This window comes from Pararge aegeria, chromosome 18 (assembly GCF_905163445.1).
Source record: "Pararge aegeria chromosome 18, ilParAegt1.1, whole genome shotgun sequence".
Classification (NCBI taxonomy): domain Eukaryota; kingdom Metazoa; phylum Arthropoda; class Insecta; order Lepidoptera; family Nymphalidae; genus Pararge; species Pararge aegeria.
Window position 1 is genome coordinate 777,210 of NC_053197.1, and position 19,958 is coordinate 797,167.

The window sequence follows — 19,958 nt, forward strand, 5'->3', positions numbered from 1 at the left end:
TATCATTGAATTTCGCAAAATAACGCCTGCTTCTATCGAATAAAGTTGGTATTAAACGTAAGCTTATGGAAAAGTCTTATTATAGTATAAAGGACTACGTAACCGATAAAAAAGCTTGGGTGTGAATTACTGCTCTAACCAGGTTGCTCTTCTAATAATTTTAAATGAGAATGTGAGACGGTGATAACAAAAAAAACACCCGGCTAAGTTTGTTGTGGGTTTCTTCTCAGACACATCATTTGGAACCCTCGTGAAATTAATTTTAAGTTTACGAATATGGTTATCGCCATCATCTCACTGACGTGAAATTCTCATGTAATGTACGCATCAAATTGCTACCTTTGGGCCGACTTGAATAAAGATATTTTTAACTTTGACATTTTTGAAAGAACACGCAACGCATGCCAAGGCAAGCTGATGAGTAATAAAAATATATAAAACAAATATTTTCAGGATTTCATTATGAATTGTGAACAATTTTATCAAATTAAACGCTTCTATCTTCTAAATAAACGTTTTAGAAGGTAAAAAACATGTGTTTATTTAAAAATATGCGTACTATTTTGAGCCACATATTAACTATTTGTTGGTATCATAAAAATAATCTGTATTACCATCCATTAAATAGGGTCCATCTTCAGACATATTACTTGCAGTGAGGTACTAACTTAACTTAATCGTGACATCATAAATAAAACACAAGTACTGTAATGTTAAATAAAACACGCGTGTCTAATATCTTAGATTATCAGCCTTATAACCATGCAATAAGGTCCACGTGACAACCAAATGTGATGAAAAATGAAATAAAAAAACGGAAAAAAATCGTTGGCAGCATTATAATCTACTTTAAATCTTTTTATTTACCAATTCTATATATTATAAGTATTTATGTATATTATTCATAAAATTATTCATCAGTTATCTTAGTACCCATTACACAAGCTACGCTTACTTTGAGACTAGACGGCGATGTATGTATTGTCGTAGCAGTGGCGTGCATACAGGGTATGCACAGGGTATGCAGAAGATATAAAATTAAGAAAATCACCAGTAAGAGTTATAAATACTTAAGGGTAGAACTTTTTTATAACTCTTACAATGCCTATCCTTAAGTATTTTATAACTCGTACGTGAGGTTTTCTTCATTTTATATCATCTGCATACCCTGTGCATACCCTCTATGCACGCCACTGTGTCGTAGTATATTTATTTATTTATTTAATTCAGCCACGTATGACAGTTAAATTACACGAAAGTGACATCTTTAAACTCATTTCACAACAAACGCAATAGTTATTTTTCAATTAAAGCACAGCAGACTTAGGATTTATATCTTAAAATACTATAGCAATATAAGAGTTACCTTCAACAATTCCTCCGGGCACCGAGTCAACAGTTCTAATGCTAACGCCTTATTGATATCGTAGCTATCGGAGAGGTGGTAGAGAAGTGCTTCTACTTGAACTTCGGTCCACACCCTAAAATGATCATCACTTTACATCAATCACAATCACTCTTGAAGACAACGATCCTTTAATACAAGTTGGAATGCCAAAAAGGAGTAAGCAAGAAACTCGATCAACCACAGTGGCTTTTTCAACATTACCGCACTTGTGTTTTGTTATAAGACGGCCTTCCTGGCGCAACGTTGAGCGCTGTGAATTTAAGTAGCAAGTCCGCAGTTCGCAGGGGCAATTTGGAAATTTATAATTTCTGAATTTTCTCTGGTCTGGTTTGGTGGGAGGCTTCGGCCGTGGCTATCACCCTACCGACAAAGACGTGCCGCTGAGTGATTTAGTGTTACGGTACGATGTTCAAACTCCCGAACATAACTTGTAGTGGAATTTAATGTTGTTTTTGGCGCAGTGGTGAGGGTTGTGGATTTTATGTCGCAAGTTTATATTAATTATCTATGCTTTGTGCTTTGGCCGTCGCCAGTTACGACGCTACCGACAAAGACGTGCCGCCAAGCAATTCAGCATACCGGCACGATGATGCGTAGAAACCGATTAGAACAATGGGTTTAAATATAATTGCCATACACAGGTTAGCCCGTTACCATCTTAGATTGCATCTTTTACCACCAGGTGAGATTGCAGTCAAGGGCTAACTTGTAGTGGGATAAAAAAAATATATTCATATGTTCAAATTACGCGAGTTAGGAACACGAAAAAAAAAACGTGTTTACGCGTTAGAAGTTATACTTCTTTGGCGTTACAATAGAAAAAAAATTGTTTAATACATTGAACGTTTTACTATAACGCATTATCTAGTTAGATAAAGTTTTTATAAATATCACTAATAAATACATATCGTGGATACAGTTGTCAGTTCTCACGCAAACATACGTAGATGTCCTTACTTTTACTTTGTTGACTATAGCTAACCTCAGAGTGACGGTGTGCGCGCTGCGTAAAAATATACTCTTATAATTTTTCCCTGACGCGCCAAAAGAAGTATAACTTCAAAATTTTACCTCCACCGCCATGACTACGATGGCGGTAGCGGTTGCTTCGCCGTAGGTGCCGAAAAATTCCCCGACTTTGTCGTGGCATGCGTTAGCCTGGCTCATTTCATCTGAAGGCTAACTTGTAGGGGAATAGGGGAGGGGGGGGGGGGGGGGAAAGGTTTGAAACATTACATAGTGTACCTGTCGTAATGCCCATCCAACTGTACGTTCTCCAACCAAACTAGAATTTGCAAAGCAACATGTCGCCTACTGTAGTTGGCCCCCTTCAATAAACTGTCGAAGCATAGGGCGCGGAGGTCCGTGACGAATCTCAGGTAATTTGTTTGACCCTCATTTGGTCCAGCATTAGCGCCGTTTTCACGTGACAGAACTTTGTAGCTGCTCTCGAAACGTTTTATAAACTGGAAAAAAAAACCTTTAACTTCTAAAGGCTAATTCAAATTCAAAAATGTTTTATTCATGTAGACCATATCACAGGCACTTATGAAGCGTTCATTCAAAATGTAACACTAATGTTAGTGTTAAAAGTAGGCCTTATTAATAATCGCGGCATAACGTTCCGCGTATCTCTGATACGGTGATAGCCCAGTGGGTAGGAGCTTGCCTTCAGTTTCGGGGGGCCGAGTTCGAAGCCCTGCAAGCACCTCTAACTTTTCTAAGTTATGTGCGTTTTTTAAGTAAGTAAAATATCACTTGCTTCAACGTTGAGAAAACCTGCACGCAAAAGCTAAGCTAAAGCTAAGTCACAGTCAAATAATTCTTTATTGTGTCAAATATTTCTGTTATATGAAAAACGTCATACATATTGTAGTCAGATGATCGCGATAAATGTATTCGTGAATTTAAAACAAAAAAGCTACGAGAATTCCAACCGCACAGAAAACGAAGTACTATTGTATATACATAACACTAAATTATTAAAATATTGCAAGGAACTTTGTATGTGTGGATGTTTGTTACTAAATTCCACATAGCGAATAGATATAATGGATTTACATACATTACCAAAGCTTGTATAGCACTAAATATGTCTTCTCTTGAACTCATTTTACAATTACGTCAATGACGAAAAGAGAACACAACAATAATTTTCCCGCGTTCAAGTATTCATTTGTTTTTTTCCATAGTTTTATATTTGCAAAAATAATATACTACGACGATACACACACCGCCATCTAGCCCCAAAGTAAGCGTAGCTTGTGTACTAAGATAGCTAATGAATATTTTTATGAATATAATATACATAAATACTTATAATATAAAGATAAACACACCCACACACTGAAAAACATTCATGCTTATCACACAAACATTTTCCCAGTTGTGTGAATCGAACGTTGGACTCAGAAACCAGGGTCGCTACCCACTGCGCCAGCCGGCTGGCCAGTATATGGCAATTTCGAATAAGGTTGCCAAGATAAAGCTCAAATTTCCAAGCATAAAGGTGCTCGAAAGAAAATGTATAGGGGTGGTCAACATACCTTTTTCATAGCAGAGAGCACGAGTTGCCTGAAGTTAGGAGTTTGTGCATTGATGTTATATTTTATGAACCAGAGCACGATGTCGAGTTCACCTTTAGCGAATGTTTCTGTCGACTTCGGCGACTCCACTATCAGAGATATGGACAAGATGCGAATCTGGAAGTAGATGTAATTTATTTAATACGTCTTTGTCGGCTGCGTGGTAACCAGACACGGCCGAAGCCTCCTAGTAGACCAGACCCAAGAAAATTCAGAATTTGGAATGATATATAGAAATTTTATAGTATATTTTCTAGTTTTGTGAAATGAAATACCATTGAGAAATAATAATATTGAGGGATAACACAAGCACAAGTAATATTTATTTAATACAGTTAAATACCCTACTTCCTAATTGCCCCATCCGGGGTGGATCCTGAGACCTCTGCCTACAAGATGACAGCGCTCACCGCTGCGCCAAGGAGGTTATATAATTCAGATAATTATTTATTTTGTTTCATACCTATTTAATTTATTTTATCATTATATAAGTAAATATAATTTTTATATATTATATTTATAATGGTAGCTTCATATTTATTTATTTGTCTTTGTTTACTAATACTGTTTTACAAATATTTATTTAAGTAATCAAATATTTGTTTTATGGGTATAGGTATTTATGCTCCACCTAACTATTTTCTGTATTTTTTATCTTCACCATTAGTTGCCTGAAAGAAATGGATATAAGGCCGCAAAATACTTTTTTATGTAATTTTTTTGGTGTGCAATAAAAGTATATTCATTCATTCATTTATTCAATGTTTATTTTTGGAATTTGGAATGATTTGCAAGAACCTCTTGCGAAGCGTCGACGGCGGCCATCTCGAGCACGTCGTAGCCGATGATGCCCCTCCACCGCCCCCCCTCGGGCGGCGCGGCGGCCGGGCCCGGCAGCGCCCCCGCGCGGCGCGCCACGCCCAGCAGCATCAGCACGCATTTCACGTCGCCGTACAGCCGCGCGGCGCCTCGCGAACACTCCTCCTTGACGTGGGGGAGGCTGGCAACAACGCGAGATGGTGATAACAAAAAAAAACAACCGGCTTAGTTTGTTGTGGGCTTCTTCTTGGACCAGGACGCGTTCAGAACCCTCGTAGCTTTAGTTTTAGAGGGTAGACACGGGGTATGCAGATGACATAAAAAGAAAGAAGAAAAGAAAGAAAATCTCCATTACGAGTAGTAAAAAATTTAAGGATAGGCATTTTAAGAGTTATAAAAAGCCTACCCTTAAGCATTTATAACGCGTACTGGATATTTACTTAATTTTATACCATCTGCATACCCTGAGCCTACCCTCTATGTACGCCACTGTTATCGCCATCATTTCACAAACTAGAAGTTTAAAATAATTTAGAAGTAAAAGAATCAAAGATTTAATCAAAACATATATATTTAGAGGTACACCAACTTGAAGAATTTAGTTTTAAAAACTACACCCGATGTTTTTAAAACTACACTGCTCAATTGAATACCATACATCTCTCAAATAAACTATTAATATTGGATGTTTTAAAACAAACGCGGACAAAGCCGCCCCCAACAGCTTAGTACCTACATATGACTCATGATATCCTGGTCCAGCTTGGCGGCCAGGGAGAGCAGGTTTTCCAAGATGTTGAGCTGAGCCGAGTTCAGCTCGTGGCTGGCAACGTGCGCTACTATCGGCTGCACCCAGCGCTCGTGGATGACGTCACCGCTCGAGCGCCTGACGTGCGCGCGCAGAAGAGTCTCCAGGGTCGTTGTTGCCTGAAAAAAGATAACTATGAGAAGAAGAGATACGTTAAACAACAAAACTCATGACGACACCGTAACTACCGTAAACGAAAAATAACGTGGACAGTTGACCGAACTATTTAAAAAACGAAGCCTTTATTCAGGATCTCTGAGCTTTTGCAAAAACAGAACCTACACTACTTTTGGAATGACTCCAAATCGGTTAAGCGTAAGTTTTACGCTTCCATCCAACCAAACATACCAAGACAACTCTGGTTTCGTCACTATCGGAATGCAAATCGCTGGATTACACCCACAATCTCCCGTTTATTTCGTGTTCATGCTTGCACTACTGGTCATCTGGCCAAACTTCGGACAAGGGACAACTATATCTGTGACAGTGCCTTCTAGGAAGGCATTGTATCTAACATTATATTTGACTGTCCCAAAATTATCTTTCTCTCTAAACGCTCTTCCTCTTAAAGTCTAAGTCTTTTAAGTGTTAAATGTTTGTTAAGCTTTGGCGTTCGGTCCATATTGTAGATTTTTATGAAAATACATAGAAAGTAATAAAATGAATGTGTCATCATCATCATCATATCCACCCATTAATGGCCAGTGGGCATAGTAGTGACAAAACCATATCAACCATAGTAGTAGTGAAAAAATCTATAGTGACAGATCAGGGTAATGAGTTGATATGATGGTTATAAATATGTATAACTATTATCTAATTATATTACTGTGTGTTTCCACAAAGATAATAAATAAACAATGCTAATGATCCAGATAAAATACATACGCTAGCCTGCACCGCCTGGATGCTCAGCGCAGATAGCAGCTCGTGGACTATCCGAGGCCACTTGTCCATGACGCAGCCCGCACCCAACTCGTTGGTCAAGTAGGAGAGGCTCACGTAGAAACTTTTGCGGCTGCGGTCCAGAGAGGTCAGGGTAGCGAATAATTTGTTCATGGCTTCCTCGTTACCTGGACAATTCAACGTTAGATATTCAGTGACGATGATATTATTGAGATGGTTTTTTGTTTTGCTGAAATCACCAATATCGACCTATTACCAATAACAGCACAGTTCTTTGAATAAGAAGGGTTTAGGTCGTAGTCCACGCTGTGCGAGTGAAGTTTTTTTTGAAGTTAAACTTCTTTTGGTGCGTTAGGGAAAAATCATGAGAGTAAGTTTAACAATTAAATTTTACACAAATCTCAAATTTTAATGTTGAGTGAAACTTGGTTGTCAGATAATGAGGCTATTAGTATTCCAAATTATGTTTATTATGCCCATTTCTCCAAGATTTTATGTTTGTGTGTATTTAAATATAAATAAACTTTGCTTAACTACATAATGCGTTGTCGTCCGTATTAAATACCTTTTTTCTATTGTTAGTGTCGTTTTTTCTACAAACGTAGAATAAGGTGAAAGATAAAATTTTTGAAAAGATTTTTATCTTGTTACGCCAAAGAAGTATAACTTCTAACGCACGTGCAATCTTATACACGCGTTGAAGTTATCTTTTGCCTTATTCTACGTTTGTAGAAAAACGACACTAACAATAGAAAAAAAAGGTATTGTTTCAATTATTGATAGTCAACTGTCAAACCTTTTTTAGAAAAACTAAAATGTTATAACTAACTTCATTGTGTCGGTTTTTTGTGACAGACAAAACCGTTTTTTTAAAACATATCCATGCAGGTTTTGTTGACCGACTTTTAAGGTTTTTGAATTTGATATTGTTTTCGTTTTTAAATAACTTACCCTCCCTCTTTAATCTAGCGCAGTACTTTATAATATAGCCCAGAGCCTGGGCAGTCAAATGCTGCACGCTGTCAGTGTAGTGTTCGAGGTGCGACCAAACGAATACGAATAGTCCGTCTAGTAGTAGCAGCCCGGTCGCGTGAGAGTGGTCCAAACCTTTGCATATTTGTACCAATGTTCGCGTCACACCCAGGATTAAGGTCGATTCGGCGGAACTCCTGAAATAACAGGTACATAAGGACAAGAAGGACATGCTGTGGTGGTTTTAAGTTTGGGTACGTTAGTGTCGTACTTTAGTGTTCAACGTACGTAAGTGTACGTTGAATTCCCATATGACCTCCGTCCTGCCAAGGGTCAGAGTTAGCAACTAAGCTTTTCTACCACGACCAAAAACAAAAAAGGCACATAAGGACACTTTAGGGACAATAGTAGTAGTAGTGGATCTTCTTGCACCAGAGCTCGTACGGTGAAGTACCTTAGCCATGCTTATTGCTGCCGCTAAGCAGCTTTGTTGCAATGCTGTGTTCCGGTCTGAAGGGCGTGGCAGCTTCGCGACTGGTTGAGCGATATCGGTAACTCCAGTTGTTCTACGGATCTCATTTCTGATTTGATCCCATTTTGATTCTCCAAATATAGCTCTCTCCATCGCGCGCTGAGTGACACGTAGACTTTTTATAAGGCCCATATTATGTTAAGCAGTGATACCCCAGTGGGTAGAACTTTGACTTCACTTTTGGGAGGGCGAGACTAAAATATCCCTTGCCTCAACGGTGAAGGAAAACATCGCGAGAGAATCTGCATCCCTTCATAATGTTCTCAAAGATGTGTTGTGAAGTCCTCTAATCCGCCAGCCAGCGTTGTGGTCCACAGATTTAACCCCTTTTCATTGTGGAAATGAAATGAAATGAAATTTCATAAGTTAAAAAAAATTAAAAAAATAGAAAATGAATTTTAATTAATTTAAATTAAGATTAGTGTTAAACATTTCAATAAATATAAATTAATAATAGTGTGAATAAAAAAAAAATATTTTATTGTAAAAAAAGCGTGGGGTGCATGGTGTCAATAGTTATAAATATTTTATTGACAGATTTTCTTATGATTTGATATGTCTACAAAGTTTGAACGAAATCTGACCGTTTAAAGTGGGTCAAAATAGCATCCAAAGAAGTCGGTTACAAACATACATACAAACATACAGGTGAAGCTAATAAAGCGTGTTAAATATATATCTAACAAAAAAAAGCATGTGGACAAATAATTCCGCCTCAGTACTACGCCGCAGAATGCTGCGGCGCTGGTTTTCAGGGGGACCCTGTGTGCTCACAGATGTGTTTGCGACTGCTTCATCCATGCCAAAAGCTTAAGTCTATAGATAATAAAAATAAAACATGTTACGACATATAAAATTCACAGATCTAAACTAAGAAGCTTACTACAAAGTCGGGCAGTGTCCATGGTAACGCTAGATACGCCCCCTGTACAAACGCCGGAAATAAAGCACGGCCCTGCTACTATAGTGTTTTTATATATTGTGGGAGGAAACCTGTGCTTTGTAGTAATGGGTTGGTAAGATGATTATGTTTATTATAAACTGTGATTTCAAAGATCTTCACATACCTGTCTCCAATATCAAGTATGTTATGAGTTAGTAGTACGCAAGCTGGGGCGTTGGCAATCTTTATTTGAAGCTTGGACATGGGAATCACAGTTACTATTGCTGAGTAGAGGCTCAGCCTTGCGGAATCGTTCTCCAACATATCCGTAACAGCGCAGGCATTTTTTGTTGTATCTAATATCTGAAACAATTCTTATATGCCACTACAAATCCCCTGAAACTATATCCCCTGGCAAGGGATAAAATTAAATTGTCCAGCTGCCAAAGCACGGCATTACGGAATACGAGAAGTTCTCGGAGTTTTGATAAAACTGTGGGAAAAGACACAATTGTATCCTTTCCCCGGGGAGAAAATCTCTCCTGCCCAAGCTAGCTGGTGGTACGTGATGATTATTTAATTAATTCAATAGTTTTCAAGTAATTATTAAAATTATGACATTTTAGTGCCATTTCATTGTTTCGGTGGGTATTCTGATATAAAAACGGGTGCATTTGCGATACGCGAGTCTTGTATTGAGACTCAGATGGCGTAAATATATCTCCTGCACGGCTAGCATGGACAGGAGACAATTATATCCCCGGGGAGAAAAAAATGTATTTTCTCCCACAGCTTTTTCAACTCCTAGAGCACTGGCGCACAAGTGGAAATATTATCTAAATAATAAATGTGTAATAAAAAATGGGGGTAAACTTCTCCTATTCCACGTTCCCGTGATTAAGCAGGTGGACACGTTAATTATATCGCCTGTCAGGGATATAATCGGGGGATATAACTTTTGTCTGCTGCCTGTGTCTTAATTGTCATCACCAAGGAACTTGGCCTTATTTTAAGCTTGTTCATAAAATTCGAAATTCAAAAATGTTTTATTCATGTAGACCTATCACAGGAACTAATGAAGCGTTCATGCATATAATATGTTCCATTCATGTTAGGTGATGGCGAACTGCATTTGTTAACTGAAACTACAGATAGAAGTGTTCAAGACATGTCCACAACAAACGTAGCCATGTCTAAAGTTCTTTCTACAATTTTATTAGTTCTTCATCTGAACTACAGAGAAAGAACCAAAGTCTTAAGTTTGAAATGACTGAGCCCTAACTCAAGACACAAAATAGGTGCTTGACGTAAAAACATACACTACCACGCGATGCTACGCGTGTTGAGACGATAAAATCTCTGTAAGCATACATAAACACGTTACTTCAACTCAAGTGTTACTATATATCTGTCTTAATTTAATACGTCTTAACACGGGTGTTATCTACTGATCCAGAGTTGCATGTTTCCTTGTATACTCACGTCAACCCACGAATCAGCTCCATTCTCCATTAAATGCATATAAACATACAGGATCCCACAAACTGATTTAGTGTCCATAGGCGAGTCGCCATCGAATATGAGGCTTTTCAAACTAGCTCTTATCTGTGAGAACATAGAGATCAATTTGGCAGTGTTCTCATCGTTTACTCTTTGAACCAAGTATAAGAGAAGCCTCAGTGTAGAATGTGCTACGTTGAAGATTTCGTTTTTTGCTGTTGGTGATAGAGGTTGGGTATCACTGAAAATAGATAAGATAATGTAGATCATGTATAATACATCTGTGGCCTTTGTTTGCCATTGCAATTGTATCTCATTTGTCGATCAAGCAAAAAGTACTGTGGATACAAATAATTTTGACGATCTCGCTGGCGCAGTGCCTATATATACACTGCATCATCGCCATGTGAGATTGCAGTCAAGGGCTAATTTGTAGTAGAATTAAAAAAAACATTACTATTGTATTGTCGAGCTGTCTAATGTTTAAAACTGTATAGTGACGTAATAGTACTAATTTGTGTCATTACTAAGTTTGCTTGGCGCACAAGCTTAGTAGCGTGACATAATAACCTTTCTTTCTTAAATTGGGTTATCAAATGAAAAAAAAAAAAAATCTGAATGCTAGTTCAAACAAAAAACAAGCCATTCAACTTTGTTTTTGAATATATACATAAAGATATAGATACCTTAAAGTTGCAATACAACATGTTAAGCAATCTGTAAAATACTGTGCTAGCTTTATTTCCAAATTCTTCACTGCATCAGCTCCAGCCGGGAAATTTTCAGTGCAACTGCCAACTTTGCACACCAAATCTGAATAACTTTTAGGACCACTGTGTTGTTTGTTTATGAGCACTTCAAGTTCATGTGTGAGTATGTCAGAAAATTGATTTTGAAAGTAATTGTTTTTGGTTACATATCTGAAATGTAGTTTTTAAGAATTAATAACTATTTTGTGGGTAAAATTGACAGCTAAACTTCAACATTTAATTCAGTTTTATCTATTTTAAAATTAGTTCAAAAAGTATTTTGATTTTTTCATGAGTTTTCTTGCAAGCTGCTTTTAACTAGGATAATTTAGATGCTTTAGTACAGAGACTAAGAAAAGGTAAAGAATTTGTTTCTTTAAACTGCAGTTGCCAAACACTACATTCCAGCCCTGCGTATCTGTAACACCGGCGAATAAAAATTCAGCCAAGCAAATTTAACATGTGATTCCATTAAAAAATAAAAGGAAGAAAATAGATTTAGTGACACAGCTACAGGTCCTGTAATATCGACATACCTTGTGATCATACACTTAGCTGGATGCTTGGAATCAGCACTTAAGTATGTAACAACTAGAAAATGAACTATATCATGGTCACAGTTGTCCTTGACAGTGTATAAAATTTGTTTCAGTATTGTCAATTGGCCTTCAGCATTAGATGTTATGAATTTGGTACACAGTTCATTGTCACCTGAAATTTTATTTGAATTAGGAAACTACTTTTGAAGACTTTAAAGTGTACTGAAAGTACAAGGGGATGGGTACACCTTGTGAATTATGCAATGCATCCTAACAAGGCTAAGCACTTCCCAGCAAGATCTGTTAGTTGGTAGGCGGTTCTTTATTTTCCATTTTTCATTTCCAGTTCAGGTGCAGAACACATATTAACTAAATGTTAATTTTTATCAAATTAAGTTTATATGAGGTTCCCTCAATGTGTTGTGTTGAATTGATACGCATATCAGTGCATGTTATTGTATGTGTACTCTATACAAAGATGTGTAATATGAATATTGATTTAGTGCTCTTTATATTTGAATAACCATAAAAAATTGAAATTCTGATGTTGTTTTTCAATATATCTTCTTCAGGACAGGCAAAACTACTGGCTATACAGCTTAGTTATTTATATACATTTATAATTTAAAATCCACTAATCCAAACTGGGCCAGCGTGGTGGACTACAGCCTTAACCCCTTTTCATTGTTTGAGTGCCCTGTAGAGGCTTGCTTAACCTGCTGCTTCATCATGTTTGAGGCCATTTAAAAATAATCTTCTAATAATTTAAAATGACATTGTGAGATGGCGATAACAAAAAAAAATAAAAAAGTTTGTTGTGGGCTTCTTCTTAGACCGGGACGCGTTTGGAACCCTCATAGCTTTAGTTTTAAGTTTACGAATGTGGTTATCGCCATCATCTCACTACCGTGTAATTCTTATGTACGCATCAATAGTGCCTACTTGAATAAAGATATTAGGACTTTGACTTTGACTTTGATTTGAGGGCAAGTTATTCAAATGCAACCCAGATTTTCATTTAAAAATTTATAGTCAATCTAAACAAAAATAATTCTATGGTTCCTGCAAAGTATGAGAATTATTTATAATATTTACTTACATTTATAATTATCTGGTAGAATTACTTCATCAAAAGTTATGTTAACTCTTGTATTCTTGTTTTCACTGCCGCGTATTCTTAGAGTATTGGAATTCATAATCGAAAGCTTTAAAATATATTATGTTTCAATATGTTACAATATGTTTCACATTATCAGTTTTCCGTTTACCACCTGAAATGCATCTATTTGGCATTGGAAATTTACTTCAAGCAATTACTCATACGTGGAATAAATGATATGTATTAGATAAAAGTATTTTTTTTTTGTTTTCATTTAAAAAGATTGAATTTAAAAATTTATTTTATAACCTAATTTTACAAACAGTGTAGGTACTTGGCATTTGACGTTGTCACTTTGACAGATTTTTATAGTATGATAACTGACACCTATTATCCGTTCATAAATACATAGTGCACTGTTGTTGTTGTTTGTCATATTTTGTTGAACTGATTGGCACTTGAATCCATGATCGTAAAATAAAGCAAAAGAACAAATAAAAAAAAAATAAGGGATTTGCCGTACGGGAGCATTCAGTGTTTGAGTCAGTAATCATTATGCAAATAATTATTACGCAGTATCTAATAATCTGTGATCAATGATCACTATGAATATTTTTGTTGCATGTTTCATTAAGATTGCAGCCCCAAAATGTATTTTAGGTTACCTCTGATACTTGGCTGCTCAGCTTACTAGCTACACTAGTAACCTAGTGTAGCTGATAATAATATAAGTGGTTACACATTAATCTGTGGAAATTACAATGTTAACAGTTATTGAAGTTAAGCCAAACTATTCGCTGTTGTTCACATCATTGTAGTTAGGTCAGGTATAGATCGGTCCTGGCTCTTAAGGTAAAGATTATAATATCCGTACCTACCCGATAATATTCCATTGCCAACGAATTAATTTCAAAGTCTATAAATTTGGATTGATAACATAGGTCGGACCTTTGTTCGAAGTTGCAACGAGTTCATGAATGCATTTTTTACATCTAAAATTTCCAAGGCTACAATCTTATTTTGGCATTTCGATTACAAATTTCAATCCATAAACTTGTAACTGACATGCCAAAGTATCTCTGTTTGTTTGTTAGTTCAGCTAAATGATATTGATAAATTTTACTCATACCTCAACCTACTCTTATAAGTTATAGGTTGCATACTAGAGATGGGCATAGGATTTTTGTCTCGGGAAAACAAAATATGGTTTACTCAGTTTTCTTAAAACCTACACAAACGCGTAGGTACAAAGTCGGCGGCAGCTTCACGTCGACGACGGTCCAAGTCCGGTCGCTGTTTTATTATCGAACTTCATCATCAGTATCATCATCGCCCCTTCAACCGACGTCTTTGTTAAGAGTTCCAAAATCCATTCCAGCCTATCTAACTTAATTTAAAGAATCTTGAGAGAGGAGGCCTGTACCCCGATGTAGTGTATTACATTTGATTTACAATGTGTGGTATAATACAGTAATAAAATAATATACACAAGTTCTTCAAAAGTTCCTTTATTAAACTTTCTGAATCAGTTTTCTTTTATTTACATTACCTTTAATTCCTTAAAATAAATAAATTAGATTAACTACCGTGGCGCTTATTCAGTTGGACACAGATCCCTAAATAAAATAAAAACTAGAAATGCTGTCATTTACAATGTTCCCTTTTTTTGATCCACTACTAGTTAGCCGGAGATTGCACAACCACCCTGGAGGTAAGTTACAATGCCGTCTTAAGACGTTTATGGGCTAACCTGTTAGGGTCATGGCAGTTATGTTAAATCCATACCCCGAATCTGTTTCAGCGGCAAGTCTTTGGCAGTAGGGTGGTAACTAGCCACGGCCGAAGCCTCCTACCAGCTTAGAGCAGAGAAAGTTTAGTAATTCCCGCCCACTGCAGGGAGATATTTCCATGTGAAAAGGGACAGTACTTATTACTTATTTTTGCATTTGTCAATTTAGTTTAGAGATTTGTATATAATCAAGTAAGCACCAATATCACTATGACTTATTCAGTCTTGTCAGAAACCGGCGGGGTTTTCATTTCTTCCGCTTTAATTTCTTCTTGTAGGACCTCTGTTTCCTTTGCCGGGATGACTTGCAGATTTTCCTCTACTTTTTCTTCCACTTTTTCCTCTACCCGGCCGCTGGAGCTAGAATCGCCTGTTAATTTGAAAACATTTCTTTAGGAGACCATTTTAACTGTGTCAGACATTTACCTACATAAGTATTATACTTAATCAGTAGATCTATCTCACAAAGACCGCTAAGCGAAGGCATTTATTGTGTCGGTATGCGCATGCATTTTTTTTTCTATTCCACTACAAGTTAGTCCTTAATCGCAATCTCACATGATAGTCTGTGATGATGCAGATGGTAGCGGACGAACCAGATACGGGTAAGGCAGGTATACTAGCACCAAAGCCCCAATCTGTTTCGTGATGTATAAGGATATAACAACGAATCACAAAGGTTTACAATACGCCATAAAGAAAGCAAAAATGCGTTGTGCGACTCTACTGGCTGTTGTGGCAGTGTGCGGTCAACTTTTTATTTCACTGTCATATAAAATGTGTATAAATACCATATCTTTACACATATATGGTATTGCGTTATTTCACTGGTTAACACACACGATTTCACAACGGTGATTGTACACTCATCGCAGACTATGTATAATCTATATTTTTTTCTTGGCTTATAATGTAAACATTATTTTAGTTACTTTTATAGTGTAAAGTTTATTTTCAAACTAAGTATTAAAAAAAAATACACACACAATCGCTTTTTATGTTGTTTGTTTTTATAAATTTCTTTTTATATTTTCAAATTCATTCCTACTTTACACTTTTACACTTAGCAGTAATAAAAAGATTAGATTTGATAAGATTAGCACTAAGAAAAATTTGATTGTAGATAAAGATGACTGAGCCTGAGATACTGCCAACTTATGCTTCAACTTTGGTGATCCGTGCTGTACCTTAATGTTATTTACGCATAATTCATGTTAGCAACTTAAAATTAATTAAAAATTCTGTTAAGTTAGGTATATAATATAAGCTGTAGCATGTTGACACTTAAAGCACATAAATACGTTCTATATTCCATGACTTTTTTTCTTTTTCTTCCCTAAGCCTTTACTGCGAACATATGTAAGTTATTCTATCTTACGGAAGACCATTTGATGAAGGTTTATGCACAAAAACCCACTTACATAATATTGTTTTAGTGTGGTGATTTAGTACTTTATAATTTGAAACAACTTTTTTAGAAATCAAAACAGATAGAATTTTAAACTACCACGTCAACCAGAATATTTAGTTTCATCACTTTCAGTATAATTTTTATTTTGTTTAAACAAAAAAAAATATATGGTTTTAAAAATGTTTCTGACGAAATATCCTAATAAAAATGTAATATCAACAACACAGATAATTTAATCATTTTGTTTATGTTGACAGACATTCTTTATGATTTTCACGATGAAATAATTAACAAGTTATTTAAAAAAAAATATTAATTAAAATCCATTTGCCATTTCTTTGTAAAGACTATAATGGGAAATTACGATGCACTAAGTACTTAAACGTTGTAGCGCTGATAGACTAGTGAATAGTGGCTAGGACTTTGGCTTCACTTTCGGTAGAGGGCCAAGTTCGAACCCCGGCACGGACCTCTAGCTTTTCTTAGTTGTGTGCGTTTTAAGAAATTTTAATATCACTGGCTGTGACTTGAAGGAAACCTGCATGAGAGAGCTCTTCTTATTGTTCTCAAGAGTCAAGACGTGTGATGTCTACCAATCCGCACTTCGCCACTACTTCGCCATCGCGGTAGACTACGGCCTAAACTTACCGAGCCGGCCATGAGTTGATATGGTGGTGAAGTACGACAACCTGAGCCAAACGGTCTTCGTAACATAGATCAAAAGTAGTGAGGTAGACACAAGACAAAACACTGATCTATTAAAACCGGAGAACACAACACGTAAAGCTGTTTTCAGTTATACTTCGCTACCTGAATATTGGCGCCTAGAGTATTTATCGCGCTATTTACCGCCGTAGACACTGACAAGGTGGTACCATTTAGCAAGGCACCTACGGTACCAATGAGACCGTTTACGAATGTCCCCCATGCTGTCACTATTATAAAAAAAATTATAAATAAATTGTAAAGTATTATAATCATTATCAATAGCATATAGAAGTCACATATATGGCACTTTTGATGCATACATTACTTGGTAATTGTATATATGGTTGATGTCGGTGATATACATTCGTACACTTTAAACTAAAGCGCGAAGCTCCAAGAAGAAGCAGTTTTGATTCTTGTAGAGCTGAGCACCTAATAAGTATACAGTAGCCCGCATTATCGCATTCGAGCAGCGTGGTGGGTTTAAGTTCTATATCCGATTACAAGTTAGCCCGTGATTGTAACCTCACTTAGACTCAACTCAACGACTTCAATCATGTTTTACCGATAAATTAGCAAAATTTTACATTTAAATAGTTTGCATCTTGTAGAGTGGACGACATTGGATACTTTTTCAATAATAATTGTTTATACATGTTTTTTTTTAACTCAGCACTGGCTCATCATACTTATAATACACTTTAGGTATATCTTTTAAAAATATATTATGTCGGTCGCCACTTGTTTTTAAGTATACATATATGACATGTGATTATGACTGTATATGAATAGTCATAATTGCCTGTTGATATGACAGTTATGCCTGATCCCACAAATATGTTTATTAAAATAAAGAGTTTACTGACCTTGGTTTGCCACAGAATTGTCTGGTCGATATCCGCCGTGGTAATGCCCCTTGGGATCTTCAATTTCTTCTTTATTTTGATCTTCTTTAATTATTTCTTCTCTGGGTGTTTCCGGATTAGGCGTGCCCTGTATTCTTTGCACTGCGCTCTGTATCCCTTTAATTATGGGGTTGTTTTGTACCAGTTGCTGTATGGGACCAGTTTGAGGGGGAACGGGATTGGCTGCATCTGCTTGAGGCTGCTCATTAACAGGTGCGGGTACCACATTGCTGCCTTGAGTTGGTACTGCTACTGGTTTGTCAGCTGTAGTTCTTTCGGGAACTTTCTCTGGCGCTACTGCGACTGCTGGAGTGGGGTTTGGAGAAATAGCTGGTTGCTGTGCTGGGGGTGTCTGCGGTGTTATAAGCGACACGAAATTTTGATACGCTTGCTGGATAGGGTTGTTGTTCCAAGACGATTGTATTGATTGGATTATTGATTGTGGACCCCATGGAGCGGGTGTTTGTGCGGGGACCGGATCAGCTTGCGTGTTAGCTGGGTTGGTGCCTTCTTGCGTGGGAGGTTTCTGATTAACTGTATTCTGACCTTGGAATATGTTTTGCCAGAAGTCAGTTATCTGACTGCCCGGCGATTGGGCACTGCCTTGCCCATTAGTTCCGCTTTGTCCGTTATTCATAATAGAACCTAAATTGGTGAAAGCGCTAGTTATGGAATTCTGCAAATTGCTTATGAATATATTCCATGGAGTCGTGCCAGCGGCTGGGGTTCCAGTGTTAGCGGGTGTGGGTTGCGCTGGTGGATTTTCAGCTGGTTTCGAAGGGGTTCCCGCAGGAGCGACTTCCGATTCTGCCTTCAGATCCGCTTTAAGTGCTATAGCTTTTTCAGCCTCGTCTTCCTCTTTGATTATTGAATATACTTCAACGCCTTCCGTCAGAGTATCTAGGCCAAGTTTAAAGTTATCATCCAAATATTTAAGATGCGCTTGAACAATTTCTAATTTAGGGTTAGCCATACTCTCACCGGACGAAAAGGTCTGCGGCTTTAAATATGCCCTTATAGTTTTGTTGAGTTTCTCAAACTGGTCATTGAAATTCTCTTTCAAATTCTTAATGTTTTTTTGAATCAATGGCAGGTCTTCATCAGGGTGTGAAAATGTCTTGAAACTATCGGATACGTGTTTTAAACCTTCGTTGAAAACGTTCTCCGCCTGCTCAATCGACTGCCTGATTGCGACAACAATTTTATCGTTATCGCTAAAATTTTCCGGATTCTGAGTTTCATGTTCCTGTCTTTGCGGCTCTCCGGGGTTTTCCAAATCCACTTCGATCCGTTTCACGTTGACGCTGATATCATCGGAAGGTACATAATCATTTGAGTTTTCGTCTAGCACTGGTCCCTCGACAACTTTGACTGGGATGTCTCCTGGTTTTCTTAGGTTTTCGTTTACGACGTTTAGATGGTCATCGTCGAAGTCGACGTTATCGAGTGCGATAGAGGCGGCGCGGGCGTTGTGCGCGCACACGCACAGGGCGATCAGGAAAGCGTGTAACCTCATGGCGGGCGGCGCGGGACTGCGGAGGGCGGAGGCCGGCCTCCCTTTATAGGCGGCATAACGGTGCGTCGCGCGTGGAGCGACGCGGGCGCGGCGCTAAATGTTTTAGACATTATTTGTGTTCTAAACTAACGCTCGGATGCGACCGAGTCCTTTTCATTTCTCTGGAAGTAATTTCTCTAAAGTTTTTAATTTTTAACCAGCGAAAGTGGTAAACTTAATTTTTAACATGGAGCTAGCTGACAGGACTGAAAGTAACAAAAGCTAGGTTTGATCCCCGGAAAACAAACGGTTGCTACGGGATTTGTAAAGAGAGAGAGTTATATTTTCGGCGATATTATAAGGTGACCTTATAATATCATAGTAATTTAAATCTATATTACTATGATATTATTTATCTGAAGAGGTTATCTAATTCATAATCAATCATAATTAATATCATAATTAATTTATTTAAGATAGGCCTAATTTAAGCTCTTTTGAAACACCAAGTCTATATGTTTGAAGCCGTTCGGAATACAGATTCTACCAAGAAGAACCCCGCAAGCAACTCAACAGTTGCTCTAATCCAATACTTTTACAAAAAAATACGTTGGGACCAATGAAAGCGGAGCGCTCTGCTTACAAGCAAAATTGTCATTAAGTTTATGTATTGTTGCCGGTTTTGCGAACAAAGATCGCCGAAAGTTACGTTCCATGTTAAAGTTTATTCAAATCAACTAATGCTTTTTTCTTATATAATTCGACGGAAGACTGGCGCAGTGGGCAGCGACCTAGCTTTCTAAGTCCAAGGCCGTAGGTTCGATTTCCACAGCTGGAAAATATTTGTGTG

At 37.3% G+C, this 19,958-nt stretch overlaps 2 protein-coding genes across 2 annotated transcripts in view; both read right to left on the minus strand.

The window, feature by feature from the left end:
- LOC120631469 (thyroid adenoma-associated protein homolog) overlaps positions 1–13,110 on the minus strand; it is a 28,675-nt gene extending 15,565 nt beyond the window's left edge. Inside the window, exons 1-12 of the mRNA XM_039901073.1 lie at positions 12,801–13,110; positions 11,699–11,873; positions 11,100–11,333; positions 10,396–10,654; positions 9,098–9,276; positions 7,478–7,695; positions 6,509–6,693; positions 5,549–5,739; positions 4,792–4,993; positions 3,955–4,110; positions 2,654–2,874; positions 1,367–1,481 (exon numbers count right to left, since the gene is read on the minus strand). Coding sequence (XP_039757007.1) covers positions 1,367–1,481; positions 2,654–2,874; positions 3,955–4,110; positions 4,792–4,993; positions 5,549–5,739; positions 6,509–6,693; positions 7,478–7,695; positions 9,098–9,276; positions 10,396–10,654; positions 11,100–11,333; positions 11,699–11,873; positions 12,801–12,897 — 2,232 coding nt within the window. The 5' untranslated portion in view covers positions 12,898–13,110. The remainder of the gene's footprint in view (positions 1–1,366; positions 1,482–2,653; positions 2,875–3,954; positions 4,111–4,791; positions 4,994–5,548; positions 5,740–6,508; positions 6,694–7,477; positions 7,696–9,097; positions 9,277–10,395; positions 10,655–11,099; positions 11,334–11,698; positions 11,874–12,800) is intronic.
- A 1,633-nt stretch (positions 13,111–14,743) lies between these two features.
- LOC120631500 lies at positions 14,744–19,129 on the minus strand. The gene is made up of 2 exons (XM_039901114.1): positions 17,575–19,129; positions 14,744–14,959 (listed from the first exon to the last, which is right to left on the minus strand). The coding sequence occupies exons 1-2, from the start codon at positions 19,127–19,129 to the stop codon at positions 14,805–14,807; spliced, it is 1,710 nt and encodes a 569-aa protein (XP_039757048.1). The 3' UTR covers positions 14,744–14,804.
- Between the last annotated feature and the right edge of the window lie 829 nt (positions 19,130–19,958).